The sequence below is a fragment of the Silene latifolia genome, chromosome 11 (genome assembly GCF_048544455.1).
Source record: "Silene latifolia isolate original U9 population chromosome 11, ASM4854445v1, whole genome shotgun sequence".
Taxonomy (NCBI): domain Eukaryota; kingdom Viridiplantae; phylum Streptophyta; class Magnoliopsida; order Caryophyllales; family Caryophyllaceae; genus Silene; species Silene latifolia.
Window position 1 is genome coordinate 20,627,379 of NC_133536.1, and position 25,101 is coordinate 20,652,479.

Below are 25,101 nucleotides of genomic sequence, written 5' to 3' on the forward strand. Positions count from 1 at the left end.
CTTTGCTATAGTTATGGATGAGTTGACAAGGGATATTCAGGACGACATCCCTTGGTGTATGATGTTTGCTGATGATATTGTGTTGATTGATGAGACGAAACAGGGGGTGGAGAGAAAGTTGGAATTGTGGAGGCAGGCTTTAGAGACTTGCGGGTTTAGGCTGAGCAGGAGTAAGACCGAGTATTTGAGATGTGAGTTCACTAAAGTGGCGGGGTTGAGATCGACAGAGGCGGGGAGTATTATTTTCGATGGGAATGTTGTTGAGGGATCGGATTTCTTCAGATATCTAGGATCTATTATTCAAAAAGATGGGGAGTTAGACGGAGATGTGGCTCACAGAATTAAAGCGGGATGGTTGAAATGGAAGAGTGCTTCAAGGTTTCTTTGCGATAAAGATATGCCCCAAAGATTAAAGGGAAAATTTTATCGCACGACAATTAGGCCTGCCTTACTTTACGGTTACGAGTGTTGGGCCGTGAAACATTGTCACATTTAAAAGATGAGTGTGGCGGAGATGCGTATGTTGAGGTGGATGTGCGGACATACAAGGAAAGATCGGTTAAGGAATGAGGTGATTAGGGAAAAGGTAAAAGTGGCGCCAGTAGAGGACAAGATGATGGAAAACCGACTAAGATGGTTTGACCATGTGAGAAGAAGACCTATGGACGCACCAGTTAGGAGGTTGGAGACTTGGAAAACAGAAAAGGTCCCTAGAGGTAGAGGAAGACCGAGACAGACATGGTTGAGAGTGATAGAGCACGATATGAGATTTCTGGGGCTTGAGGAGAGTATGGTGACGGAGAGGGCACAATGGAGAGAAAGGATACATGTGGGTTTTAGTATTTGATGTTTTTTTTTACATATTTAGTGTTTTTATTTAATTTAAAGAAATTAAATTATTTATTCTTCTCTCATTTATTACACCTTTTTACCAACCACTTTCTTATAGATTTTACTTGATTTACTTTTAAGGCATTCCAGATCCTTAATTCTATTTCGGTTTTTAAAATCGTTTTAATCTTTTCTCTCAATTTAAATTTTAAGTTTTTATAAAAGAAATCCGGAATTCGATTTTAAAACCCCTAAGTTTACACTTTTCATTACTTTTTCGTTCTTTCTTTTTGTTTTTCATTTTCCCTTTTTTATTCGCATTTTGAGGCGTGCGTTCACCCATGGACGGTTCGAAAGGATGATTCATGTCAGCCGACCCCAAATCATTTTGGGATTAAGGCTCTGATGTTGTTGTGTCTCTATCTCTTGTACTTTGATTTATTATAATTGGTTTGATTTGATTTAAATATTAATTAAATATTTTGCGGTATAGAGTTTTATTGATTATGCATTTTGAAAGTGAAAATATTCTATTGATTATGCATTTCATCCGCTTCATCCTGCAATATGAGTGCCGGCCGCGCCGGCCGGCTGGGTGAGTTATGGTTGAAGGATGGATATAAATGCAAATGATACAAGAGTAAAATGAAAAGGCATGTGACAATTGTATATTGCGATAAAACAATGGTCAAAATTTACAAAACAAATAAATAATTAATTCCAAAAATAATTTGAAAATCTGTTGACATGAATCACTTATGTGAAAGTGCAGCACTGAAGTCATACAATAAGGGGAAAAATGACAGAATGGAAAACTTACAACAATATATAATACTCGTAAACCAAAATCGCACCAAGTTCCTGCTCGGAATCCTTCAACTCATCAGCTTGATTGTAATGTTTGTTTCTTTAATGTTTGTTCCTTTAATGTTACCGATTCCTTCAGAAAACGGGGTAACACGGAGTTATCTACTCACCGAGCTCTTCATCATCACTAAGGTCGAGCACAGTGGGATAAATTGTGGCCTCGAACTTCCTGTTTCCATCATCAATCTGCTTCCTCTTGATCTTGAGAACCGACTTCACGAGCGAGGTATCACACCAGTGTGCTTCAATTCCCATTAGATATTCTAGGTTTTCGAATTCTTCCGGAATTTTATCAAGTGACTTGCATCTGCGCACAACTAATCGCTCTAGACTTGGAAAGTTCTCATCCGATGCTTCCCATGCTTTGATATTAAGCCCCTCCATTCTCAAGTACTTTAGATTTTTGAAGGTCGCGGTTGTGCTCCATTGTTCTCCTTCAAAAGCTCGGAAAAGTAACTTGAGGATCTCAAGCCGAGGCAGCATAACGGCAATTATATCCATGTCCAACCAGGGTAACTGAAATCCTGATAGCGTCAGTTTGTACAGGTTTGACGGAAATTTAAGCTTGCCAACAAATGGATTCAGACTTTGATAGAAAACTCTCAAAGATTCAAGGTGACAAAGGCGTTCAAGGATAGACCAGCCGAATGGCTCTCCCGATAGTATGCATCTTAGCTTTCGAAGATTTGGTAATCTTACAATTATCTGATCAGCAATGCTGCCTGAAAAAATTGGGGTAGAGAAGCTTTGAAGACTACTTAAGGAGTTGTCGTTACTCGAATGAACAACAACTCTTGCACGTGTATTCACCTGGAGATGTCTTAATTTGCTCAGACTGAATATTGTGTCAGGAACCTTAACTTCTCCGCGGGTTCCTCTCACAATGAGCGTTTCAAGGTTCAAGAGACGACTTATTGATGATGGGATATTGTCCGTATAACTCCTTAGGGACAAGTACCTCAGCAATGTCAGTTCTCCTACACCTTTAGAAAAGTAGCTGCCCGTTTCTTGTTTTTCCAAATCCAGCAAAGTAAGTGATTTGAAATCCTCAAACACAAACACGTTGTTTTTCCATGGTTCATCATCTAAGTAATCTGACCCCGAAGAGCAAATTAAGGAACGCGGTTTTAGCTGTGCTAGTCCATCAAATTTGAATTTCTCAAGCTGATCGCTACATGAGTGAAAGCATATTCGACCATGCTGTTGAGCAATCACAGGATCATCCCACCTGGAGCGAAATTCACGTTGGTACATCACAGATCATATCGACTTAGTTATTGTTGGAGCGAAATTTCCCAAAAGTAGCTGTTAGAATTAGCTAGACGGTTCTAGAAGATATTAGTCGAGATTTGGTAAATAATATGATATGGAAAATAATGTATTATATGTAAAGTAGATATTTAGTTACCTAAATATTTAGGAAAGTTAGGAGTCTGGTTGTAGCTATATATGCTTGTAATTGTCATTGATGGTGATATGAGAAATTACCTTTAACCTAATATACCCGTCTTCATATTTTCACATGGTATCGTGAGCATTATCGATCCAATTCTTTCGAAATCAGTTTTTTTTTTTCCTTTTGAACGATGACAGTAGACAATAAACAAAAGGGCACTGGTCCAAAGACCATACCCATGTCTTCCCCTCTTTACCTTCATCCCTCTGACAGCCCTAGTTTAAATCTCACACAAATAATTTTCGATGGAAGCAATTTTGATATGTGGGCAGAGGCCGTCAAAAACGGATTTGATGCGAAGAACAAATTAGCCTTTCTTGAAGGTAAGGTCGAGAAGCCCGAGAGCAACAGTGAAGAAGACACGATTGAAGTCGTGGCATGGAGGCAATGCAATGCTATGTTAAAAGCATGGCTTCGGAATGTGATCGATCCGAAGTTACACCCCAGTATCTCCTTTTCTCATACCATTGATGAGATTTGGAAAGAACTTGCGGATAGATATTCAGCGGGAAACGCGCCCCGTGTTCATCAACTCAAAAACGAGTTGAATGAATGCAAGCAAGGAGGAGACTCTGTCGTGGAATACTATACTCGTCTAAAGACGATATGGGATGAATTACAGCAAAGTTAAAGAATGCACTTGTGGAGCGGCGGCTTCGTTGCTAAAAGAAAAGGAGGAAGAGAAAGTCCATCAGTTTTTGATGGGGTTAGACTCGAGACTATATGGCAACATTCGGTCTAATCTCCTCATGAAAGACCCAATCACCACGCTTACTCGTGCATACGCTTTAATTCTAAGAGAAGAAAGACATGCTTCTTTAACCAAAGTTAAAGAAGAGAGGAATGATGCAGCCATGGTGGTGAAAGAATTTGGTGGCAGAGGAGGATATACCAAGGCCGAAGGTGATGATGAAAAGCCACCACAATGCACGTACTATGGTCGTTACTATCACAAGGAGGAAGATTGCTATGAAAAACATGGCTATGAAGAGGTACAGGCTCGAAACAGAGGACGAGGAAGGCGTGGAGGAAACCGGGGTCGAGGCACGACTGGACGTGGTAGAGGTCGTGGCCGGTATAATTACCAGGCTAACGCTGCAAGTACTAGCTCGGGAGCGAAGGAAGAAGAAGCAGCGAAACAGAGTCAGCCGTTCTCGACACAAGAAATTGATAAAATTCGAAGTCTGATCATGGCAAGTCCTGATGGGGATGAGAAATTGAAAGGTATGAATGTTCATATTAATATAGACCGGTTGATAGATAGCGGTGCATCCCATCATATGACTGGCCGGAAAGAATTATTAGACAAGACGTGGACAGGGAGTGTGTCCACGGTCAGCATGGCAGACGGAAGACAGGTTGCAGCGAGTATTCATGGGGAAGTGAAATTGAATAAAGATTTTATTTTGAAAGACGTGTTGTTTGTTCCTTCTCTTACTTGCGATTTGATCTCCGTCAAACAATTAATCTCTGAAAATAATTGTGTGGTAACATTTTTTAATGACTATTGTGAATTGCAGGACCGGAATACGAGGACGATGATTGGACGAGGTGAGCATCGAGAAGGAGTCTATTATCTTCGAAGTTCGGGTAAGTTGTTAGCCGAGCATGTCACGGTTTCGAAGGAGGCACGGCTATGGCATAGGCGATTAGGACATCCTTCCAAGAACATTTTTTCTCGTTTTTCGGATTTAATTGGTTGCAATTTACATTGGACTTCCGATGAGGTTTGTGATTCGTGTTGTAGGGCAAAACAATCTCGCAATTTATTTAAGCTTAATAATAAGAGGTGTGTTGAATTATTTGGTTTGATACATTGTGATATCTGGGGGCCTTATCGTATTGCAAGTTTAACACGCGCACACTATTTTTTGACTATAGTAGATGACCATAGTCGAGGGGTGTGGGTATATCTCATGAAAGAAAAGAGTGAGGCGGGAGAGTATCTCAAGACTTTTTGTCAAATGGTTAAAACGCAATTTGATAAGTGTGTCAAGATAATTCAAAGTGATAATGGAACAGAGTTATTATCTGGAGTTATGATTGATTATTATAAGGTGAATGGTATTTTATTTCAGACAAGTAATGTCGACACACCGCAACAAAATGGTAGAGTCGAGAGAAAACACCGTCATATTCTGGAAAAGGCGAGAGCCCTGCGTTTTCAAGGGAATTTACCATTGCAATTTTGGGGGGAGTGTATAATGACCGCTGCGTATTTAATAAATCGAACCCCAACACCTTTATTGGATGATAAAACACCCTATGAAATTTTGTATCGGAAGAAACCCAATTTTGATAATTTGAAAATTTTTGGTTGCTTATGCTATGCTCATAATAAAGATAAACCTCGAGATAAATTTGGCGAACGGGGTAAACGGTGTATATTCATTGGTTACCCTCATAGTAAGAAAGGTTGGAAAATGTATGACTTAAAGGAACGACGAGTTTTTGTTTCTCGAGACGTTATTTTTTATGAGCATGTATATCCTTATTTGACCTCCAATACCGAGGAGAATTCACACCATGGGGATACAGCCGGTTCACAGCAGTTACCCGACTCCACCATGGTAGATGACATACCCCATGTTGTGAGGGGGAGTGATGAGTTTGGAGGTGGTGAAAGGAATGGTGAAACAGAGGCAGAAAACGAAACAGAGGCAGAAAACGGTGTTGATGCGCCGAGAGAACAGAGTGAGCAGGACGAGCCTAGTGAAGAGGGAGCTGCTAGTAGCCCTGTGCGAAATGAGGAAGCCATTAATGTCGAGGAGAGATTAGGAAGAGGTGCAAGGGAGAAATTCGAGCCAGCTTGGAAAAAGAATTATCATTGCACATCAATAAAGATAATAGACTCCCGAAGCGAAGCTCATCCCGTGCAAACGCCGTCTTCAAGTTCAGGTACTCGACATCCATTAGTTAATTATGTTATTACCAATTGTTTCTCTAAGGCACACAGGGAATTTCAGGCAAGTATTGATGACAATTATGAGCCACGAAATTATTATGAAGCAGCGAAAAGTTCGAAATGGCGAGAAGCAATGGCGAACGAAGTTGAGGCCTTGGAGAAGAATGGGACTTGGAAACTAGTTGTTTTGCCACAAGGAAAGAAAGCTATAGGATGCAAGTGGGTATACAAAGTTAAGTACAAAGCAGATGAGACGGTGGAACGATACAAGGCAAGGCTTGTGGCACAGGGTTTCACTCAAGTAGAAGGCATTGATTTTCATGAGACGTATGCTCCGGTGGCAAAAATGACTAGCGTTCGTTGTATGTTGGCAGTAGCTGTAATTAAAGGATGGCATATTGAGCAGTTGGATGTCAACAATGCTTTTCTACATGGAGATTTGAATGAAGAGGTGTTCATGAAAATACCACAAGGATTTGAGAAAAGTGGTGACAATAAGGTATGTAAGTTAATGAAATCGATTTATGGTTTAAAGCAAGCATCGAGGAATTGGTTTGCAAAATTGATTGATTCATTGAAGAGTTATGGCTTCACTCAATCACTTGCGGATTATTCGTTATTTACTATGAACCGAGATGGTGTTTTTATTGGAGTATTGGTCTATGTCGATGATATGGTCTTAGTAAGTAACGATAAAAAGGCTTGTGCACGGTTAAAACGATTTCTTGATAATAGCTTTGGCATTAAAGACTTGGGTAAGCTCAAGTATTTTCTTGGGATAGAAGTAGAACATCGCAAAGATGGATTATTTTTGAATCAAAGAAAATATGCATTGAGCATCATTGAGGAGTCGGGAATGAGTGGAGCGAAGACAGCATACACGCCGATTCAGCAGCGCCACAATTTGGCATTAGCGAAAGGTGATATTTTGAAGGATAATATGAAGTACAGGCGCCTGGTTGGTAGGTTGGTGTATTTGACGATAACACGGCCAGACCTTGTGTATGCAGTACATATACTTTCGCAATTTGTGAGCGAGCCAAGGAAAGAGCATTGGAAGGCGGCACTTCGAGTTGTGCGTTATATTAAGCGAAATCCGAGTAAAGGAATATCCTACAAGAAGAATTCGACATTGGAGCTGAAAGGTTTTTGTGACTCGGATTATGCTAGCTGCCCGATAACGCGAAGGTCTTTGAGTGGATATTTTGTGTCTTTGGGTACATCGCCTATATCGTGGAGGGCGAAGAAGCAGGTGACAGTGGCCAAGTCGACGGCGGAGGCCGAATATCGGGCAATGAGCGTGGTGACAAGTGAGTTGATCTGGGTAAAAGCTTTCCTAGCATCACTAGGAGTATTTCATGAAAAACCGATGCATTTGTATTGTGACAATCAAGCCGCTATCCATATAGCAAAGAATCCCGTGTTTCATGATCGTACTAAACATATAGAAGTGGATTGTCATTTTGTGCGACAACATTTGGTCACGAGTAATATCAGTATGTTTCATGTGAGAAGTAAAGAACAAATCGCTGATCTTTTTACGAAGGCATTAGGCGGAGAAATATTTGATCATTTGCAGTTCAAGTTGGGACTCGGACTACCAAGTGCTCCAACTTGAGGGGGAGTGTTAGAATTAGCAAGACGGTTCTAGAAGATATTAGTCGAGATTTGGTAAATAATATGATATGGAAAATAATGTATTATATGTAAAGTAGATATTTAGTTACCTAAATATTTAGGAAAGTTAGGAGTCTGGTTGTAGCTATATATGCTTGTAATTGTCATTGATGGTGATATGAGAAATTACCTTTAACCTAATATACCCGTCTTCATATTTTCACAGTAGCTTTTGTGTTTTTTTTATCCAATGACATACTGACTGTGGCTGGTAAGGTGAGTAGGAAAGACATTGTGTACAGAAACTAACTCATACCTGTCCATTGTGTACAGAAACTTCTCCGCATTTGCTTTTTGTATGCAAAAATCTAGCAGCAAATCATGGACCCTGCAGGTCTGAATTCGATTATCAGAACCTCTTTTTGCAACCATCAGCAAATTTCTGTCCACTAGATCGCTCAAGTACTTCTCTGCAACACTTTTTTCCTGCTCATACGAAGTCTCTACAAATCTTTCTGCCAGCCATAGTCGTATCAGTTTCGACCTAGGGATTTCTTTACCTTTAGAGAATGCTCCGCAATATAGAAAACATTGCTTCATGCGAACTGGTAGATGTCTGTAACTTAGTTCTACGGTACTAGAACCCGCAGTTAAGAGGTGACCATCCAAGCTCCGTTCAATTTCCGTCCAATCATCTTCCGTCTCATTTTTATTTTTAAGAACTCCAGCTATCATAACAATTGAAAGTGGCAGCCCTCCACATTTCTCTGCGATTCTTTTCCCAATTTCACCTAAATTTTTAGGATAATTCCTTGTGTCAAATACTTTCTTCTGCAATAGATGCCAACTATTGTTGGGAGTTAGGAGGTTGAGTTTTGTAACATTTATATCACCACAAATTTTTTCTCCGACGATGTTGGACCTGCTTGTTATTAGTATTTTACCTGTTATTGGAAAACTATCGCAAAGAGCATCCCAAGCATTAACACCCCATACATCATCTAAGACTATGAGATAGTTCCTTTTTTGAAGTAGACACTGCTTCAAGAGGTGAGCTAAATCTTCCACCCTCATGGCATTGATTTCACTGCTAGGTCGCTCACTAATCTGACCTATGATATTTTGGAGAAGCTCTTTCCGTCGAAACTCTTGCCCAACATAACACCAAGCACGAGCATGGAAAGACTTGGCACAATATTTATATAGACTCATGGCTAAGGTTGTCTTGCCTAAACCAGGCATACCAACTATCGATACTTTCTCCAAACTCCTTGACCCTGTGGTAAGTTGTGTCCTCAGTCTATCTTCCTCCTCAAAACGAACTTCATCATTGGAATGCTCCCTCGCGTGGCCTTTTCCAATTTGGTTTTCAGCATGTATAGCTGAGTCCTCGACTTCAGTCGTGGATATGTCCCTGCTGGAAATTTTCGACAAATCTTCTTTGACAAGCTTAACCTCTTCTGAGACATAAAAAACTCGTAATTTGTTATACCATGTAGGAAACTCCTCAAATGTGTCTGTCATATTGTCCACTTTGCGACCGAGTTTCATAATTTGAGTCCATAGCCGTTTGACTTCCTCTGGTTTGTCGTGCCTCATTGTATAAGGTTGAAGAAAAGAAAAGCAAGTAGATAAATCATCATGGAGTACTCCAATTTGATCTGAATTACAAGTATCATTTTCCTTGGACTCCGTCAGATGCAGTAGCATATCAAAAAACTCTAACTCAGACATGGACAGCTCCATGCTTGGCAAATTGACATATTCATCATAAGCGTGTCTGAGAGATGCTTTGAAGCCCTCGACTCCTTCCTTCAAACCAGAGCGAGCATCATTTTTAAATTCCCTGAAGAATAAGATATAATTTTGTGCTGCTTCAATAACCTCCACCTCAACATCTTCAACCACATCGCCTACTCTCTCCGTCGCGAGAGTTTTCACTAGATTTTTCTCGAGGGAGTAAACTAACTTTACAAATAGGTTGTCAGTTTCCGCTGGGACAAGAGATCGACGAAGATCATGCAAAAGCTCATCAGCTTTAGGCATCTGGACTAAATACTCGATCAAGTCCAGTAATAGATCACCCGGTTTCAGTATGTCTGCTGTAAAATCTTTAAAGATGTCAAAAGATAGAGTAAGAAATTCCTTTCTACTCTTTGGTTCTCTCAAGCAGAGTGACCAGAGTTGCTTCCAAGCGTTACGGATGATTTGATGAATATGGGCATACTTATCCCACAGCTTTATACTTACTTGTAACATATTTTCGGTATCCTTGATAAATGTATGGAGTACGATGAGCTCCCTTACATGTCTGGTAGCTGGAGTATTACTTAACACAACCTCCTCCAATATCAGCTTCGCCCATCTGAAGAAATTGTCGATACAGCTGGTACTTTTATTATGTCCCATGTGTATCATCCAGGTGTCAGATCTAATGATAGAAATCTTCGATCGGATATGAATAATTTTACTATCATTTGTGTTGAGGTCTGAAATTATATTATTCGCCTCATCAGCCGAGGTACATATATCTTTTCCGATGAAAGTGGATATGCGACTCTCCACAAATATTTTAATCCATGTAGGACTAAGTGCACAATGAATATCGTCCATTTGATCTACAATGCGTCTAATGTCTGATACCATCTGTGAAGGAAGATCATCCAGTAGTGTGATCAGAACGTATTGCAGATCATCAGTTAAGCAAACAAGACTTTCATAGTCGGGTCCCCATTCGTCATACACGGTTAGATTCACGTCTCTGCTGTTCCTAACATTCCGCCAGTAACTTACATAATTTATTATCTCCTCCGCCAATGTAGAAATGTCGCTTGTCTCGTCTACGCTGGTCAATGGCAATAGCTTAAAGATGCGCATAGCTCTCTGGGCATAATCTTTCATATGCCTAGACATATCATCTGTCAGTGACTCAACTTCTCCCCAGGTTTCTCTGTCCCAAGTCGCCACCGACTTATGAAAACATAGTAAGAGTCCAAGTCCTTGTTTAATGGTTCTAAACTTATCTGACATTGAAAGAGTTACTTCCTCATCATGCTGAACAGATTCCAGACTTTCCAGGACTCCCTCTACGCATTTCACCCAATCATTTTCCCAGTCTTTGAGGTTGCTAGATGCGTAAAAGTAATCCGCCGTGTGCCAAAGACACTCATCTCCTTCACACGAGGACCCGGTGTAGCAGTCCAATTTTCGCAACCAATAATCAATGAATTCATTCCCATCCTTAAAATCGTCTAGTTGTCTAAGAGAGTATTCCCCCCCAAGACGCGAATCCCAATATGGTATGATGTACATCAACCCACGCCTGAGCGACTCGATTCTACTTTCGAGATTGTGTGTTGAAGATCCACAAAATCTTTCGACATCTGTTTCTATTATGCGTAAGTCCTGCAATATTCTCCTGTATAAGCTCATTTTCCCTTATCCCATAGGTCAGGCAGGATCATAGATTACATCCAGGCATATAACCTGCGTATGGATAAGAAAACATAGTTACCTCCAGCAAATACGGAGTATTATCTATCGTACGGATAAATGTGTAAAGTTCTGTCATGCTTAATTTGTCAAAATATATAGTTTCTGATGTAAAACTACTCATTTAAGACTGAACAGTACGTTGGACTGTTCTATAATAATGTTGCAGAGGAGATTTACTCGTTTTTGTTTGATTTTTATGTTTATGATGAACGAAAATAACACTCAACCTCGCAAGCTCTCAAATTGTGTGAATAAACTTGATTACAAACAAGCTCTCTATTTATACTAAAATATAGTCCTAAACTAACTAGGAAATAATAAGATAACAACCACCTTATTCATAGTTGGAGTTGGAATGTGGGAGCAATTGGAAAGTTAGTCTGATGGATTTACGCTAAACCTGATAGCTTGTGGGTAAAGTGGGTCAACCATGTTTATATAAAAGTGGCCAACTGGGAGACATATATACCTAAGACTGATACAAGTTGGGGATGGAAGACAGTCTGTAAGGTGAGAAGCAAGTTTGATGCTGGATACAGGAATGGGAATTGAATCATTGAGCCAAATGGGTATACTGTTGCTGGGGCTTACGAGTGGATGAGACCTAAGCACCAGGTGGTTACTTGGCATGATCAAGTATGGAATAAATGGAACACATCCAAGCATTCGTTCAATAATTGGCTTATTGCAAGGCAGGCTTTGCAAATGAAGTCTAAACTGTTTATCTGGGCATTTGTACTAACACGGATTGCTGGTTATGTGGTGCTGATTGTGAAACTCGTCAACATCTGTTTCAGCAATGCTCCTTTAGTGTGCAGATTATTGATGGGATAGCCAAGCTCCTTAACATCCAAGTACCTCATGACAATATTATGAATTGGATCAAAGCACGACCTCGGTAAGGTCTAAACTGAGGAAATATATCATAGCTAGTGTGTATGGCTGTGAACTATCACATTTGGATTCAACGCAAAAAGCACGAGTTGAGGGCAGTATTCTCAGACCTCAAACTGCTGTAAAAATGAGGGTTTTCTCATGTTTGGATATTGATGTACCCAGGTGTGAGGATGTGTGGACTAAAGCTTTGGGTTGTATACTTGTATGTAATATGTGTGTGTGTCTTAATCCTCTTGTAAGGGTGATGTAAAATGTGTAGGTTGTAAATTTGTAATAGCCTTGTTTGATATTAATGTTATTCTAACCTTTCACCAAAGAAAAAAAAAAACTACCTAATTCAGGATTAGGAAAGTAAATAAACTCTCCTACACTAATTAGGAAAATAATAAACTAACTTGAATTAGAAAACTAAAAATAAGACTCGATTTAGGGAAATAAATTTGAGAACAATTCCAACCAGAGAAATTCTTGTGTACTCCGGGAGTACGGTACTCCTTACACTCAAGCTATTAAAATATTCTATTTTGTGAATTGTTTTTGAGTGTAAGGAGTACCGTACTCCCGGAGTACACAAGTATTTTTCTTCCAACCAAGCTTCCATCTTACAAACATGTTGAAATTAATTCGCCAAATTTGCGTCACCCGCGTAGAATTTGGACAACTCCACTTAAAACGGCCATATCGATCTCCTTTATTACTTAACCAAATAAAGAGTGTGGCCACTTGTTGAAAAGCTAAGGCTCCGTTTGGCACGACAATTCAGGTAGCTTATTTGACCAAAATTTCAGCTACCTGATTGTTTTGCAAGTGTTTGACAAATAGCGTATTTGGTCAAATAAGGTACCTCAAATGAAATACTACCTTAGGTAACATTTGAGAAAACAGGTACATGAAATGACTTATTTTCCATTTTTCACCCCTTTATTCTATAATATTAAATAATTTTCATATCCTTTTACGTCATTTTACCAAAATCAGCTACCTTTTCGGCTAATTTGTCAAACACATTTTTATATAATCAGTTACCTTATCAACTTCTAATATTCACCTACCTTATCAGTTATCTTTTCAGCTACCTTTTCAGGTTTCAGCTACCTTTTCAGGTGCCTAAGATCATTTACTTTCATTTAACACATAAATCAGATCAAAATCAATACATATATAAAGCGGAAATTTTTCGAGCGCTAGTAGAGATTATAGCTTTTTTAGAATTCCTTTAAAATAAAAATAATATTATTTATGAAGTAGTTTTCTTATGAATTGGACTCCAACTTATAATGTAAATTTGATTAAGAATTGGTAATTAACTCGTAATGATTGTGTAAAAATAATGTGTTCATTTTTTACCATTGTGCTTTCTTTATGCTTATAATTTCATTTATATTCTGTTCATATATTTTAACATATTTTTTTATAACACACTTTTTAACATATTATTCTTATAAAACAAATAATTGTAAGAAAATAATAAATATAATTTGTTTAGATTGTTTAAGAATAAGTAAACTCCTACAGTGAGCGAGTGCTAAGTCTTAAAAGTAGTGTACACCGTAGTTTATAACTTGGTTTCTTACATCTAGGACTTTATAGCTTACTTCGCCTAGTGGAATGATCAAAGATTAAGCTTGAAACACTAAAAAATTTCACCCACTTAGAGCATACACATTGAAGAGTATGCCATCTTCCTCTTATTTCCTCTCTTTCCTTCTATATTTTTGACACCTCATTTCCCACTATCTCCATCCTCCTCCTAAGTTTTCTTCTATTTTTTTCCCACATTAAAGAGGATCCTCTTATTTATCCTCTCTTGAATTTTTAATGACCAAAAAATAAAAAATAAACAAATTATATGCCACATGGTGGAAATGCATGACTAATTGGCACAATGGCCTAGGTTGTACTTCCTCTAAAAATAGAGGAAGTCTTCCTCTTCCTCTTTCAAAGAGGATGTCTAAATTAATCCCACATTGAAGAGGACATCCTCTTAGATGAGAGAAGGTGCTAAGAGGATGCACCATCCTCTTCAATGTGGATGCTCTTACTCTTTTTCCCCTCCCTTGTTGCTAGACATTGGGGACAATGTCAAATTTAAATATAGGGAGGTCTGTTATTATTGTTGGTTAGATGGAGTAGCTATGGTTGGATTGTGTGTATTGGTGGTGTTGGTCCCTTATGACAATTTTTGTGAAGTTGGAGTGTTGATATATTTGGTGGTGTCTTGTTGTTGTGTGTTTTATAGTCTAGTTTATGTTTATTGTTTTAGTAACATCTTGTTTAGCTTTATTTGTGTTTCTTATGCCTATATTTTGAAAAAAAAACCTAAGAATTTGAAAATTTTCAAATATTCAAAAATAAGATTTACATTTTCTAGTAATTTAATCGATTTTTTAGTTTCCAACTCTAATGAAAAAAATGGTTTGCGAACACTTTTTGTTTCATATTAGTATTGTGTAATCAATTAATCTTTTCCTTATTAGTCGTTTAGGGTGATGTTTCTGTTGTTCAACCTGTTCTATGGTGACCTCAAAAATTTCAAGCCCACAAAAACTTTCCAAATAAATGAGAAATTTTTGTTTCATATTAGTATTGTGTAATCAATTAATCTTTTCCTTATTAGTCGTTTAGGGTGATGTTTCTGTTGTTCAACCTGTTCTATGGTGACCTCAAAAATTTCAAGCCCACAAAAACTTTCCAAATAAATGAGAAATTTCAAGGAAAAAAAAAAGAAATGAAAAGTAGTTCATTAGCTTAGATTTGTTATCAAGTGACAAAAACAAAGAAAAAGGTCACTTCCCATATTTAAATAATTTTTAAGTATTCAAAATCCAAAAAAAGGGTATATCTCAAAAAGAAAAGAAAAAAAGTAAGAAAAGAAAAGCAAAGAAAAAAAGGTGGTTGTCTAAATAAGTGAGCATGTTTATCTATCATCTACTTAACATCCCTATTCGGAAAAAGGAACATACATCGGATTTACTACCTCCAACTTTACTTTTTTGTTTTTTTGAGCATATATGTATTTTTTTTGAGCTTATTTACTCAAACTTTATTTGTTTTTGAGCATATTTGTATTTTTTCGAGCATATTGAGTAAAATTTATAAGTTAGATTTTAATATTTTTTCCGTCCAAACTCAAATTTAACTAAATTTATAGTAATGTTTTTGAGTTTTATTACAATTTTTTAGAGTTTGATGTTTAAGTGAATAAACTCAGAAACTTCATAGTAAAACTCAGAAATTTTAAAATAAAACTCAAAAACTTTATTAGATGCTCATAAACTATAAAATTGGAGGTAGTACATCAGATGTATAATCCTCTTACTGTATTCTCAAATAATTTAGCCTCTTCTTCGTTACCAAGTTGGGAAAGGGACGATCCGAACCTTCACTTTGTGTGTTGTAATTTCTGTTTTATATATTTGTATAAATTAGGTGGATCATGCGACACACCTTTGCTCACATCAAGGAAATAATGCAACCAATAAAGAGACTCACGTTAGTGAGGGATTTGATAGATGAACCATCAACTATAAGCCCCCTCACTCGAATGCCCATTGGGGTTGAAGAGTGGTTAGTGCACAGCTCCCCCCATACCATGTGCTGAAATTCCCACTTTGTAAGATTTGAATCCGTGACCTTTGGTCACATTCGCTCTGATACAACGATAGATGAACCATCTCAACCAAAACCAAAAACAAAACCTACCCTATCCTACCTGAGACCCAACTATTATATTTATTTCTATTAGGATTGTCCACTAGCATGCTTATCGGGTTCGGGCATGGTGTGTGTCGAAACCCTAGTCACGTTTATCAAAACGACACACAAAGGCAGGTAACACTATTATTAAAAGCAAGGAACAAGCATTAACAAACTTAAACGTAGGAAGCCGTTATCATTTACTAAAATTCCCTAAAGAGGATTATTTGATACTCCCTCTAATCTTTTTTGGACGTTTTAGGGCCTAGCACATAGATTAAGAAATTGTTTAGCATTAATGAGAGGGTATTAATCACCCTGAAAATTGTAAAAGCAAACTGGACATTCTAGATTTTTATTTAAAAACCTCGTGCAATGGTGGTTCTTAATCTTGAGTTTATCATTAAGAACTTTAAAAAAAAAAAATATATTGTGGGTACATCGAGTTTGTCAAAATTTTATTTAAGAACCAAGTTTTCTTATTGTTTCAAGAAAGTAAAATAACGTGATGGAGAGAAGAAGATTAGTAGTGTGTCCAACTAAGAATAAAGTAAAAGTTCTTCCATTATAGCAGTTCTTCTTAAACTTAGAGTTTGGCGAAAAATGATTTGATATAGAATTTGCAGAGTAAAGGATGGATGCGGCTAACCTATGAAAGATATGGAACCTTCGGTGGATCAAGAGCTTGGTATCGAATTTGAAGTACCAAATTTCACATGCAGAGTATAGGTCCTACACATTAAAAAGACAACAAAATATGAGATGTATCATGTACTAGGCCCTTCATCACTAATACTACAACACAGCTAAAAAAATATGGAAAAAGAATTTTCTCGGTCGCTCATGACTAATCAAAAATATACATCAATATATAATCCATCGTTTTCTTAGTGATTATGTAAGCTAGACAAGTAGACGATCTCAAGTTATTTTGGGACTAAGGTTAAGGTTTGTGCTTTATAACGACCAAATTTTGCTAATATAGTAATATAGCCCAATTAAGATAAAAATTTCTAAATCAAACCCTTGTTATGTATATTTCTCTTAGTAATATCTCAGAGCTATGAACTATTGATAATTGTTTTTAAAATCACAAATACCAGTATAGTTTTCTCAACCAAACCCTTTATGAATATCTTCATGAGATAGATTGGTTACAAAACATCATATAACATGAAAATGCTAAGATAATGTACACCATACCACATCGATATTGAAGAATGTGAGGAGAATCAGACACGAAGATGAATGATTGAGATTGGAAAAAAGAGAGTCGAGCTTATATGGAGAACGACTGTAACCAACCACGCGAGACCTCGTTTTGCCATTTCCAGTCAGGCTACTCTGGTGAGGGCACTATCCTTTGGCCTGCTACCGTTGTCGGAGCATCCATGGTGTAACGAGCCGCTAAAACACCGCACAATCCCTAAAAATTGCGCGCGTCATCTGTTCACTTCGAGCCCTTAGATTTTATGTTTCTACTTGTGTATTTTCGTTTCTATTTTTTTTGTCATGTAGTACTCAAGATTACTTCCTGCGTGTCGAACCTTAGAGCTAGCTTTTTAATTTAAGATACGTTTTTATGCGTTTAAAAACGTATCGCTATTCTGCACCGTCAATGTTTGTTTCCTTCCTGCTACCAGGCTTGTAATATCAAATTTCCCTCTTTGGGGAGTACTAGTCAATGAATCTGCTTCGCACTCAATTGCCTTCTTATTACCCAATCGCCTTCTTATTGCTTGTTGCTTGCATTCTTATGAACGACTCTCTCCTTCATAACTTACTAACAAGCATGTGCGTATCTACCGTTGATGATCCAGACTAGGATCCCGACACACGCAAACCGAGACCGATTACGAATGCACTAGTGCTTGACGAACACTAGTGTTTGACGCTCTTGTTAGCATTCTCGTCGTGAGTTTAGACAAGGGTGCGCTCCACGACCCGGCTCAAACAAAAGTGAACAAAAATTCGGACCGCGAACAAAAGTGAACATCAGGTTTTTACTTACGCCGGGCTGCTTCATAAATTCCATCTTTAGAGGCTCTCCTTGTGAGTTTGGGGAATACTCACCACACCTTAGACGAGACGATAAAAGGGCATAAGGCCCGCTTTAGAATCGTAGACGAGATCATAAAGAGGCACGAGGCGCGCTTTATGACTGTTGAAAAGGCGATTCCGAAAGAATCGAGGAGGTGGGCTACCTCCACGAAAAACTCGCTAACTTGAGAACATGTGTAACACCTTGATGAAATTGGAGGCGGGAGTTTTGGTGAAGCTCCGAAGGTAAAGCCGCCTACAACTCAGAAGTATAGTGGGCGAGAGACTCGAATGAGGTCGATAACTTCCTCTTCGACATGGAAGAGTACTTCCGAGTGAGTGTGCTCGACGAGCTGCGAGTATGTATTTAATGGATGATGTCAAACAATGGTGACGCTCGAAATACGCCGAGATCGAGGTGACGCTCGAAATACGCCGAGATCGAGGTGACGCCCGTTGTGCTAGAGTCATGGGATGACTTCAAACGACTCTTCAAGGAGAAATTCTACCCGGAGAACACCAATTATCTAGCTCGAAGGAAATTAAAGAGCTTGAAACATACATGCTCGATTCGTTATTACGTGAAAGCTTACTCGGCGTGTATGCTGGAGATTGCCGACATAACCGAGAAGGACCGGGTGTTCCAGTTTTGGCTTGAAAGAGTGGCTCAACGAGAGATCTCTTGGCTGCGATGACACCGTCCGAAAGACTCGTCAATTACTACACGGAGCGTGAAGCCGCCAAAAGAAAGAATTCTCTCTAGCGGGCGGAAGTAACCCAAAATTTGGAGAAACGACTCCACAAGCTGTACGCAAAACAGTCGGTTCCGTCAGGGGAAACACTCCCATGGAAGGTGGGGTACGAACAATTCTACTCCAACCTCTTCAGCCCACTACTAGAAAGCCAAAGCCGTTTGCCCGTTTCTTTTGTTAAGGGCCACACCGAATGTCCGAGTTCTCACACGAGGGAGAGTTCCAACACTCTCAAGAAGAATTTGTCTAAGATGTCGGTGGAATGAAACCCCGAGAGGACAAACCACGACGTAGAGGGGTGTGATGATGACGAGGACAGTGAGCAAGGGGAAATGGCTCGGATGGGCGCGGTGCATACGATGTGTTCAATGGACAAAGGTGTCCAGCGCTCCGAGACCAAGTCCACGGAACTGATGTACGTGGAACTAAACATCAATGGGAAGTCCACTCGAGCCATGAGCCACGATAGATACGGGGCCTCCCATAACTTTGTGACCCCCGATGAGGCGAAGAGACTTGGGATGAAGTTGAACCTAGGAGGTAGCATGAAAGCCGTCAATTCAAGTGCCAAGCCGATTCACGGTGGCCCAGGGTGTGGCGAGAGAGGTAGCGATAAGATGGACGATTGGAAAGATGAGCAATTGGACTATTGCACTGGAAAGCTCGATTACACCAGCGGCCCGATGGATGACTTCAAGATCGTCCTCGGAATGGATTTCTTGAAGTGAACCCCTTGCACCCCACAATGGGTCTCTAATGATGGATGGATCAAAACCATGTCTTGTGGTCGGATCAAAATCATGTCTTGTGAAAGCCGTAGAAGCATAATGATGGTCGAATCAAAACCATGTCTTGTGAAAGCCGTAGAAGGCGAGAGAAAGCTAAGGGACCACTCCTCTAATCGATGAAATTGAAGAGGGGACTCTAAAAGGGAGAATCGGTGTACTTAACTTGTGTACCGTGTCCATAAAAGAGGACACTTCCGCTGAATCCGTGGAACCAGAAGTGCGAGGAAGTGCTAGATCAGTTGCATATGAGTCTACCGCCACGGCGGTTGGTGGACCATCAAATTGAGTTAATTCAAAACCCCAGAGGAGTTAGCTAAACTACGAAAACATCGCTTAGGGTTGATTCGACCTTCTAAAACTCCATATGAAGCTCCCGTGCTCTTTCAAAAGAAAGAGGACGTTAGTCTGAGATTGTGTATCGACTATCGGGCCTTGAACAAGCCGATGGTGAGAAACCCCTATCCCATCCCATCCCTTCCCTTTGGTAGCTGACTTGTTCGAATCGCCGAAGATAAGCCAAATACTGCTTGTGTGATGAGATATGGGTGATTTGAATGGTTGGTTATGCTTTTTGGCTATGCAAACGCACCTGCGACGTTTTGCACGTTGATGAATCATGTGTTTCACGAGTACTTGGACAGTGGTGTACCTTTGACAATATCGTTGTGTATAGCCGCTCATTGACCGAACACAAGACAACCACTTATTTGTCAAAAAAGAAAAGTGTGAATTTGCCGAACCCGAAGTCATCGTGGGAAAAGGGAGACTTATAATGGATCCGAAGAAGATTACAACCATCAAGAACGGGGGAACTCCAAGAAACAACGTGTCTCTTGGGGCTAGCGAACTATTATCGGAGATTCATTCGAGAGTATTCAAAAATTGCCGCTCCACTAATCAATAATCGATTTTCTGAAGAAAGATGTGAAGTGGGAGTGGTCTATCGACAGGAGAAGAGCCTTTGAGAGGCTCAAGGAAGCAGTGGTATAAGAACGAGATATCACGAAACCTTTCTAAGTCGAGACAGATGCGTCTGACTTTGCCCTTGGAGGGATACTCCTCTAAGAGGGTCAACCCGGGGTCTTTGAGAGCAGAAAGTTGAAGGGGGCCGAGACTCGCTATGCTGTCCAAGAGAAGGAACTCATAGCCATTATTCATTGCCGCATCCCACTTTTTAACTTAGCCCAGGCTAAATAGCCGACAAGCCAGATGGCAGGAATTGTTGGCCGAGTTTGATGTGCAATTTGCTTACCGACCAAAGCGTCAAATAGGGTCGCTGATACCTTAAGTCGAAGGTGCGACCTGTCTACGTTCCACACGATTGCCCATTTTTCTACCACCACGGTGGCCACAAATTAGGCGAAAGAGCACCTCGATCAAGACCCACTAGCAAGGACTCTAAAATAATTGGTCGTCGAAGAGAAGACTCGCAAGTTCTGGATGGAGGATGGACTTCTACTTACGAAGGGACATCAGATTTTTGTTCCAAAGCCGATAGGATTGCGGAAGATTCTCCTAAGAGTGTCATGATACCTTGTGGGCGGGTCATCCGCGATGGTAAAGAACCTTATGCCTACTGAAGCGGAGCTACTACTAGCCACCGATGAAGGATGATGTAATAGAGTACACTAAGACCTGCCTTATTTGCCAACAAGATAAAGGAGAGAAACAGAAGCCGGGAGAGTGCCGACGACGACCCGACCATATGGGAGAACATCTCGAAGGACTTCATATCTGGGTTGCCGAAGGTGGGGATGGACTTCATATCTGGGTTGCCGAAGGTGGGGGCGTTAAGTGTAATCCTTATCATTGTGGACCGAATTCTCGAAGTATGTAACCATCATTCCTCTTCCGAAGGGTGGTAGCGCTAACGTGAAGTATTGGGGCTACCTCAAAGTATAGTCATTAACCACGACTCTCGCTTCACGGGACTATTTTCGGGAAAGTTGTTCAAGCTCTTAGGTTAAGTCTCCGAATGTCATCAAGTTACCATCCCCAAACACATGGCCAAACCGAAGGGTTTAACAGTATGTTAAAAGAATAGTATGTTAAAAGAATACCTACGCTGGGAGCTACTCAAATGTAGTAGGAAATGGAGTGGGCATGAACCGTCGATGTTGCCCAATTCTGCTTGCTTTAATGTTCAGACAAGCTCCTCTTCCAATAAGAGCCCATTTGAACTTGTTAGAGGTCAACAACCATTATTGCCTCCCACAATTGCAGATGTCTATGGCGGTCGCACAAAGAAAGCTCACGAGTTCACCAAAGAATGGAATGCGAATAGAGAGATTGCTCGGCTCGAGCTTATCTAGAGAAGGCGTCACGCCGCATGAAAAAATGGGCAGATGAGAACCGAAGACCAAGGGAGTTCAAAGTAGGCGACATGGTAATGTTGAAGTTGAATAAAGAACAGATGAGATTCCTCAAGGGACGAGACAAGCGTTGGTTCGAAAGTATAAAGGCCTCATCCAAATGATCAAGCGGATTGGGGAAGTGGCATACAAGCTCGAGCGCCCTACCTGGATCAAGTGTCACGTGGTGTTCCATGTGAGTTGCTTGAAGTCGTACCATCGAGATCCAGAAGATCCTACCCGCAACAAAAGCAAGTGTGCAAACATCCGTTCCAACCAACTTCCAGCAGCATCAGCCAGTCACCTTGAAGACTTCCAGCGTTGCCGAGAACGGCAACATATTAAGTATATTAGGTGGGGGAGTGTAACGAGGTGTTTTGACGGCAACATATTAGGTGGGGGAGAGTGTAACGAGCCGCTAAAACACCGCACAATCCCTAAAAAGTGCGGGCGTGATCCGTTCACTTCGAGCCCTTAGATTTTATGTTTCTACTTATGTATTTTCGTTTTGTTTGTTTTTTAGTCATGTAGAACTCCAAAATTACTTCCAGCTAGCTTTTTAGTTTAAGATACGTTTTTAGGCGTTTAGAAAACGTGAAAACGTGTCGCTATTCTGCACAATATCAAATTTCCCTCTTTGGGGAGTATTAGTCAATGAATCTACTTCCTACCCAATTGCCTTCTTATTGCTTGTTGCTTGCATTCTTATGAACGACTCTTGCCTTCATAACTTACTAACAAGCATGTGTGTGTCGACCGTTGATGATCGAAACTAGGGTCCGACACACGCCACGCAAACCGAGACCGATTACGAATGCACTACTGCTTGACAAACACTAGTGCTTGACGCTCTCGCTAGCATTTTTGTCGTGAGTTTAGACAAGGGTGCGCTCCATGACCCGACTCAAAACCGTGGCACATGGCCTCATCAGTCATCACCATGGTCATAATTTCAGAGGTGAGAAATGTATTGGATATTTAATGCCACAAACGAATCTCCAATGGCTCCGTCTTGCACGAGACCACCATGGGTGGTTCTTTTGTGGGACATGACTCTTCATTTAGGTTCACGAACTCATTTAGGTTCACGAACGCCATGGCCATCATGTCAATGGCACAAGAACATCCCTCCCCGCTCTCGTTTCCAAAAAAATTAACATCAACAAAGCAATGGTTCAAACACTAATTTCCCATACTTTGCCAGTAATCAACCAAATTGACCTACATTATTTCCTTGATTTCAGAAAAATCTAATTACCAATTATGATCATTAAATCAAACGAATTGAAAATCGAAGAAAGGGAAGTGAATGATTGAGAAGTGTAAATTGTAAATATAATAATTACACCAATTACACACTTCACTATATTCGTTGATTCACCATCGTCGTAAATTATTAATGTTTATGCAATTTTCTAAAAGATGAAAGCGAAATAACTAACGTGAAGTGTTGTGGGAAGGAAGGCAATTAAAGGACTCTTCAAATTTAATTAGGTTGAACCATATTTGTACCGAAGAGTTCTGAGCCTCAACCTGGTTGTTCTGGTTGTTCAGAATGAGGTATCGTGGTAATAGGCCACGAGTTTGAATCCCACTCCCCCTATATTGCGGGAATGTACCAAACTAGTTTTATACCCGTGCAAAAAATGCATGGGTCGTAATAGCTGGCGCTATTATTAGATACATGAACATATAATTGAGCGTGATTAAATGTTTAATACCGTGACAATATAAATAGTCCATATTTGGAGATTCGAATATTTGATAAATATTAGATTTGAATATCAGATAATATAATATACAACCGTATTTTATTAGAATTATATTAAAGGTATTTGACATGTTAGACCCATTGAATGTATGTAAATTGGAACATTTTATAGAAATTGTGACATTTTAACTTATATTTTAACATAAGTAATTAAAATAGGAATAAGAGATAGGAATAGAAATTGTGTTAAGAAAAGAGGGTAATTAAATAGAATAGAAAACATGGGGTACCCACATGTAGAAACTCAGCGGCCAATCATAAGTCAAGAAAAGACTTGGCTTTTATATTATGTAGATAAGCCCATACGTTTACTATTATGTGCAAATCACCTCCATAACTTTCAATACGTGCAAATTTAACCCCATAACTCTATGTTTTGGTGCAATTCAATTCTATTATTAAACTTTTGTAATTTAAAACATAAAAATTGAATTAACATGATTAATTAATATTAAAATTTCACATATAATAATAATAATATTACTAAAATTTGTGAAAACCCAAATTTACTCTTTTTTTTATCACCACACCACCTCACCCCCTCTTCTCCCTCCGACCACCTAAAAACCTAAGTTTAGCTCAAAATCACCTTCAACCACCAAGCAAGTTTGTCGTACTCTATGTCCGATCGCCTCACCACTACGACATTATCCCATTCTCATCAAAACCGACCTCAACCACACAAAACACCACCCCTCACCCTTGAATCCACTTAATCGAACCGTGAATCTCCCCCTGTCAACGAATATAATGTCGACGGTGTCAGATGACATGTGTGTTCAGGGGCGAAGCCAGGCGGTGGCAAAGGGTAGCCGCCGCTACCCCAAGCAAAAAAATAATAATTGAGAAATCGATTTCCTGCTACCCCAACTGTCATAATAATAGGATAATTACAAAGAACAGCGCAATAATAACAATAAAGTGCGTGTGTTCCAGTGGTAAGGTTAAGAAATTCTCAAGCAGCAAGTAGCGTGTTCGAAACCCACATCCATCCTTTTTTTTTTCATTGTTTTCGACTTTTTCTCACCACTCTCATTAAATGTTTCTTAATTGATTGGAAATCTCAAACAAATTCATTAAAATCCATTTTTAAGATAATAATTTTATACCTGATTTATAATTATTTTATACTTGCCTTTTTTTTCTTTAATTGATTATTATTTTTCTAAAATTTTCTAATTATTGATGTTTTGTACTAGATTCTTCTTTTTTCTCTATTGAATCACTTGAATTTTTTTTTGGCCTTGGTAGTTTTCTAAGAAGATAAAAATTTGAATGATTGATCTTAGCAATAAAAAAAAGTCACGAATTATAGATAAGATTGTATTATACCGTGATAAGACGGTGTATTTTATATACAAAAAAAAATTCATTTAATGTTAATAATTGAGCAATAGGTCTCACTTGTGACGGGTCAAGTATCACCCACATGGGTAGAGAATACAAAAAGTAGAATGCATAAGGAATCACAAAATCACAAATGACTTGTCTTTATCCTCCCATGTGAGTTTTATTTGACCCGTCACAAGCTTATGACGGATATCAGCCGTCACAAATGAGAATTTATGATAATTGAGTTGTATTTTATATAATGGGACCCTCTCATTCAGTTACTACTAAAACGAGATAAAAAAT

General features: G+C 39.3%; 1 protein-coding gene across 4 annotated transcripts in view; it reads right to left on the minus strand.

Annotated features, from left to right (window-relative positions):
* Positions 1 to 1,472: 1,472 nt before the first annotated feature.
* The window catches only part of LOC141611331 (putative late blight resistance protein homolog R1B-23), a 31,209-nt gene continuing 7,580 nt past the window's right edge, over positions 1,473 to 25,101 (minus strand). For 3 of the 4 annotated variants that reach the window (XM_074429849.1, XM_074429848.1, XM_074429847.1), the window contains exons 3-5: positions 16,414 to 16,496; positions 7,993 to 11,162; positions 1,473 to 2,926 (exon numbers count right to left, since the gene is read on the minus strand). In XM_074429849.1, the coding sequence (XP_074285950.1) occupies positions 1,801 to 2,926; positions 7,993 to 11,108 (4,242 nt within the window). In that variant the 5' untranslated portion in view covers positions 11,109 to 11,162; positions 16,414 to 16,496 and the 3' untranslated portion in view covers positions 1,473 to 1,800. The remainder of the gene's footprint in view (positions 2,927 to 7,992; positions 11,163 to 16,413; positions 16,497 to 25,101) is intronic. The other variant, XM_074429851.1, reaches the window with a different exon arrangement.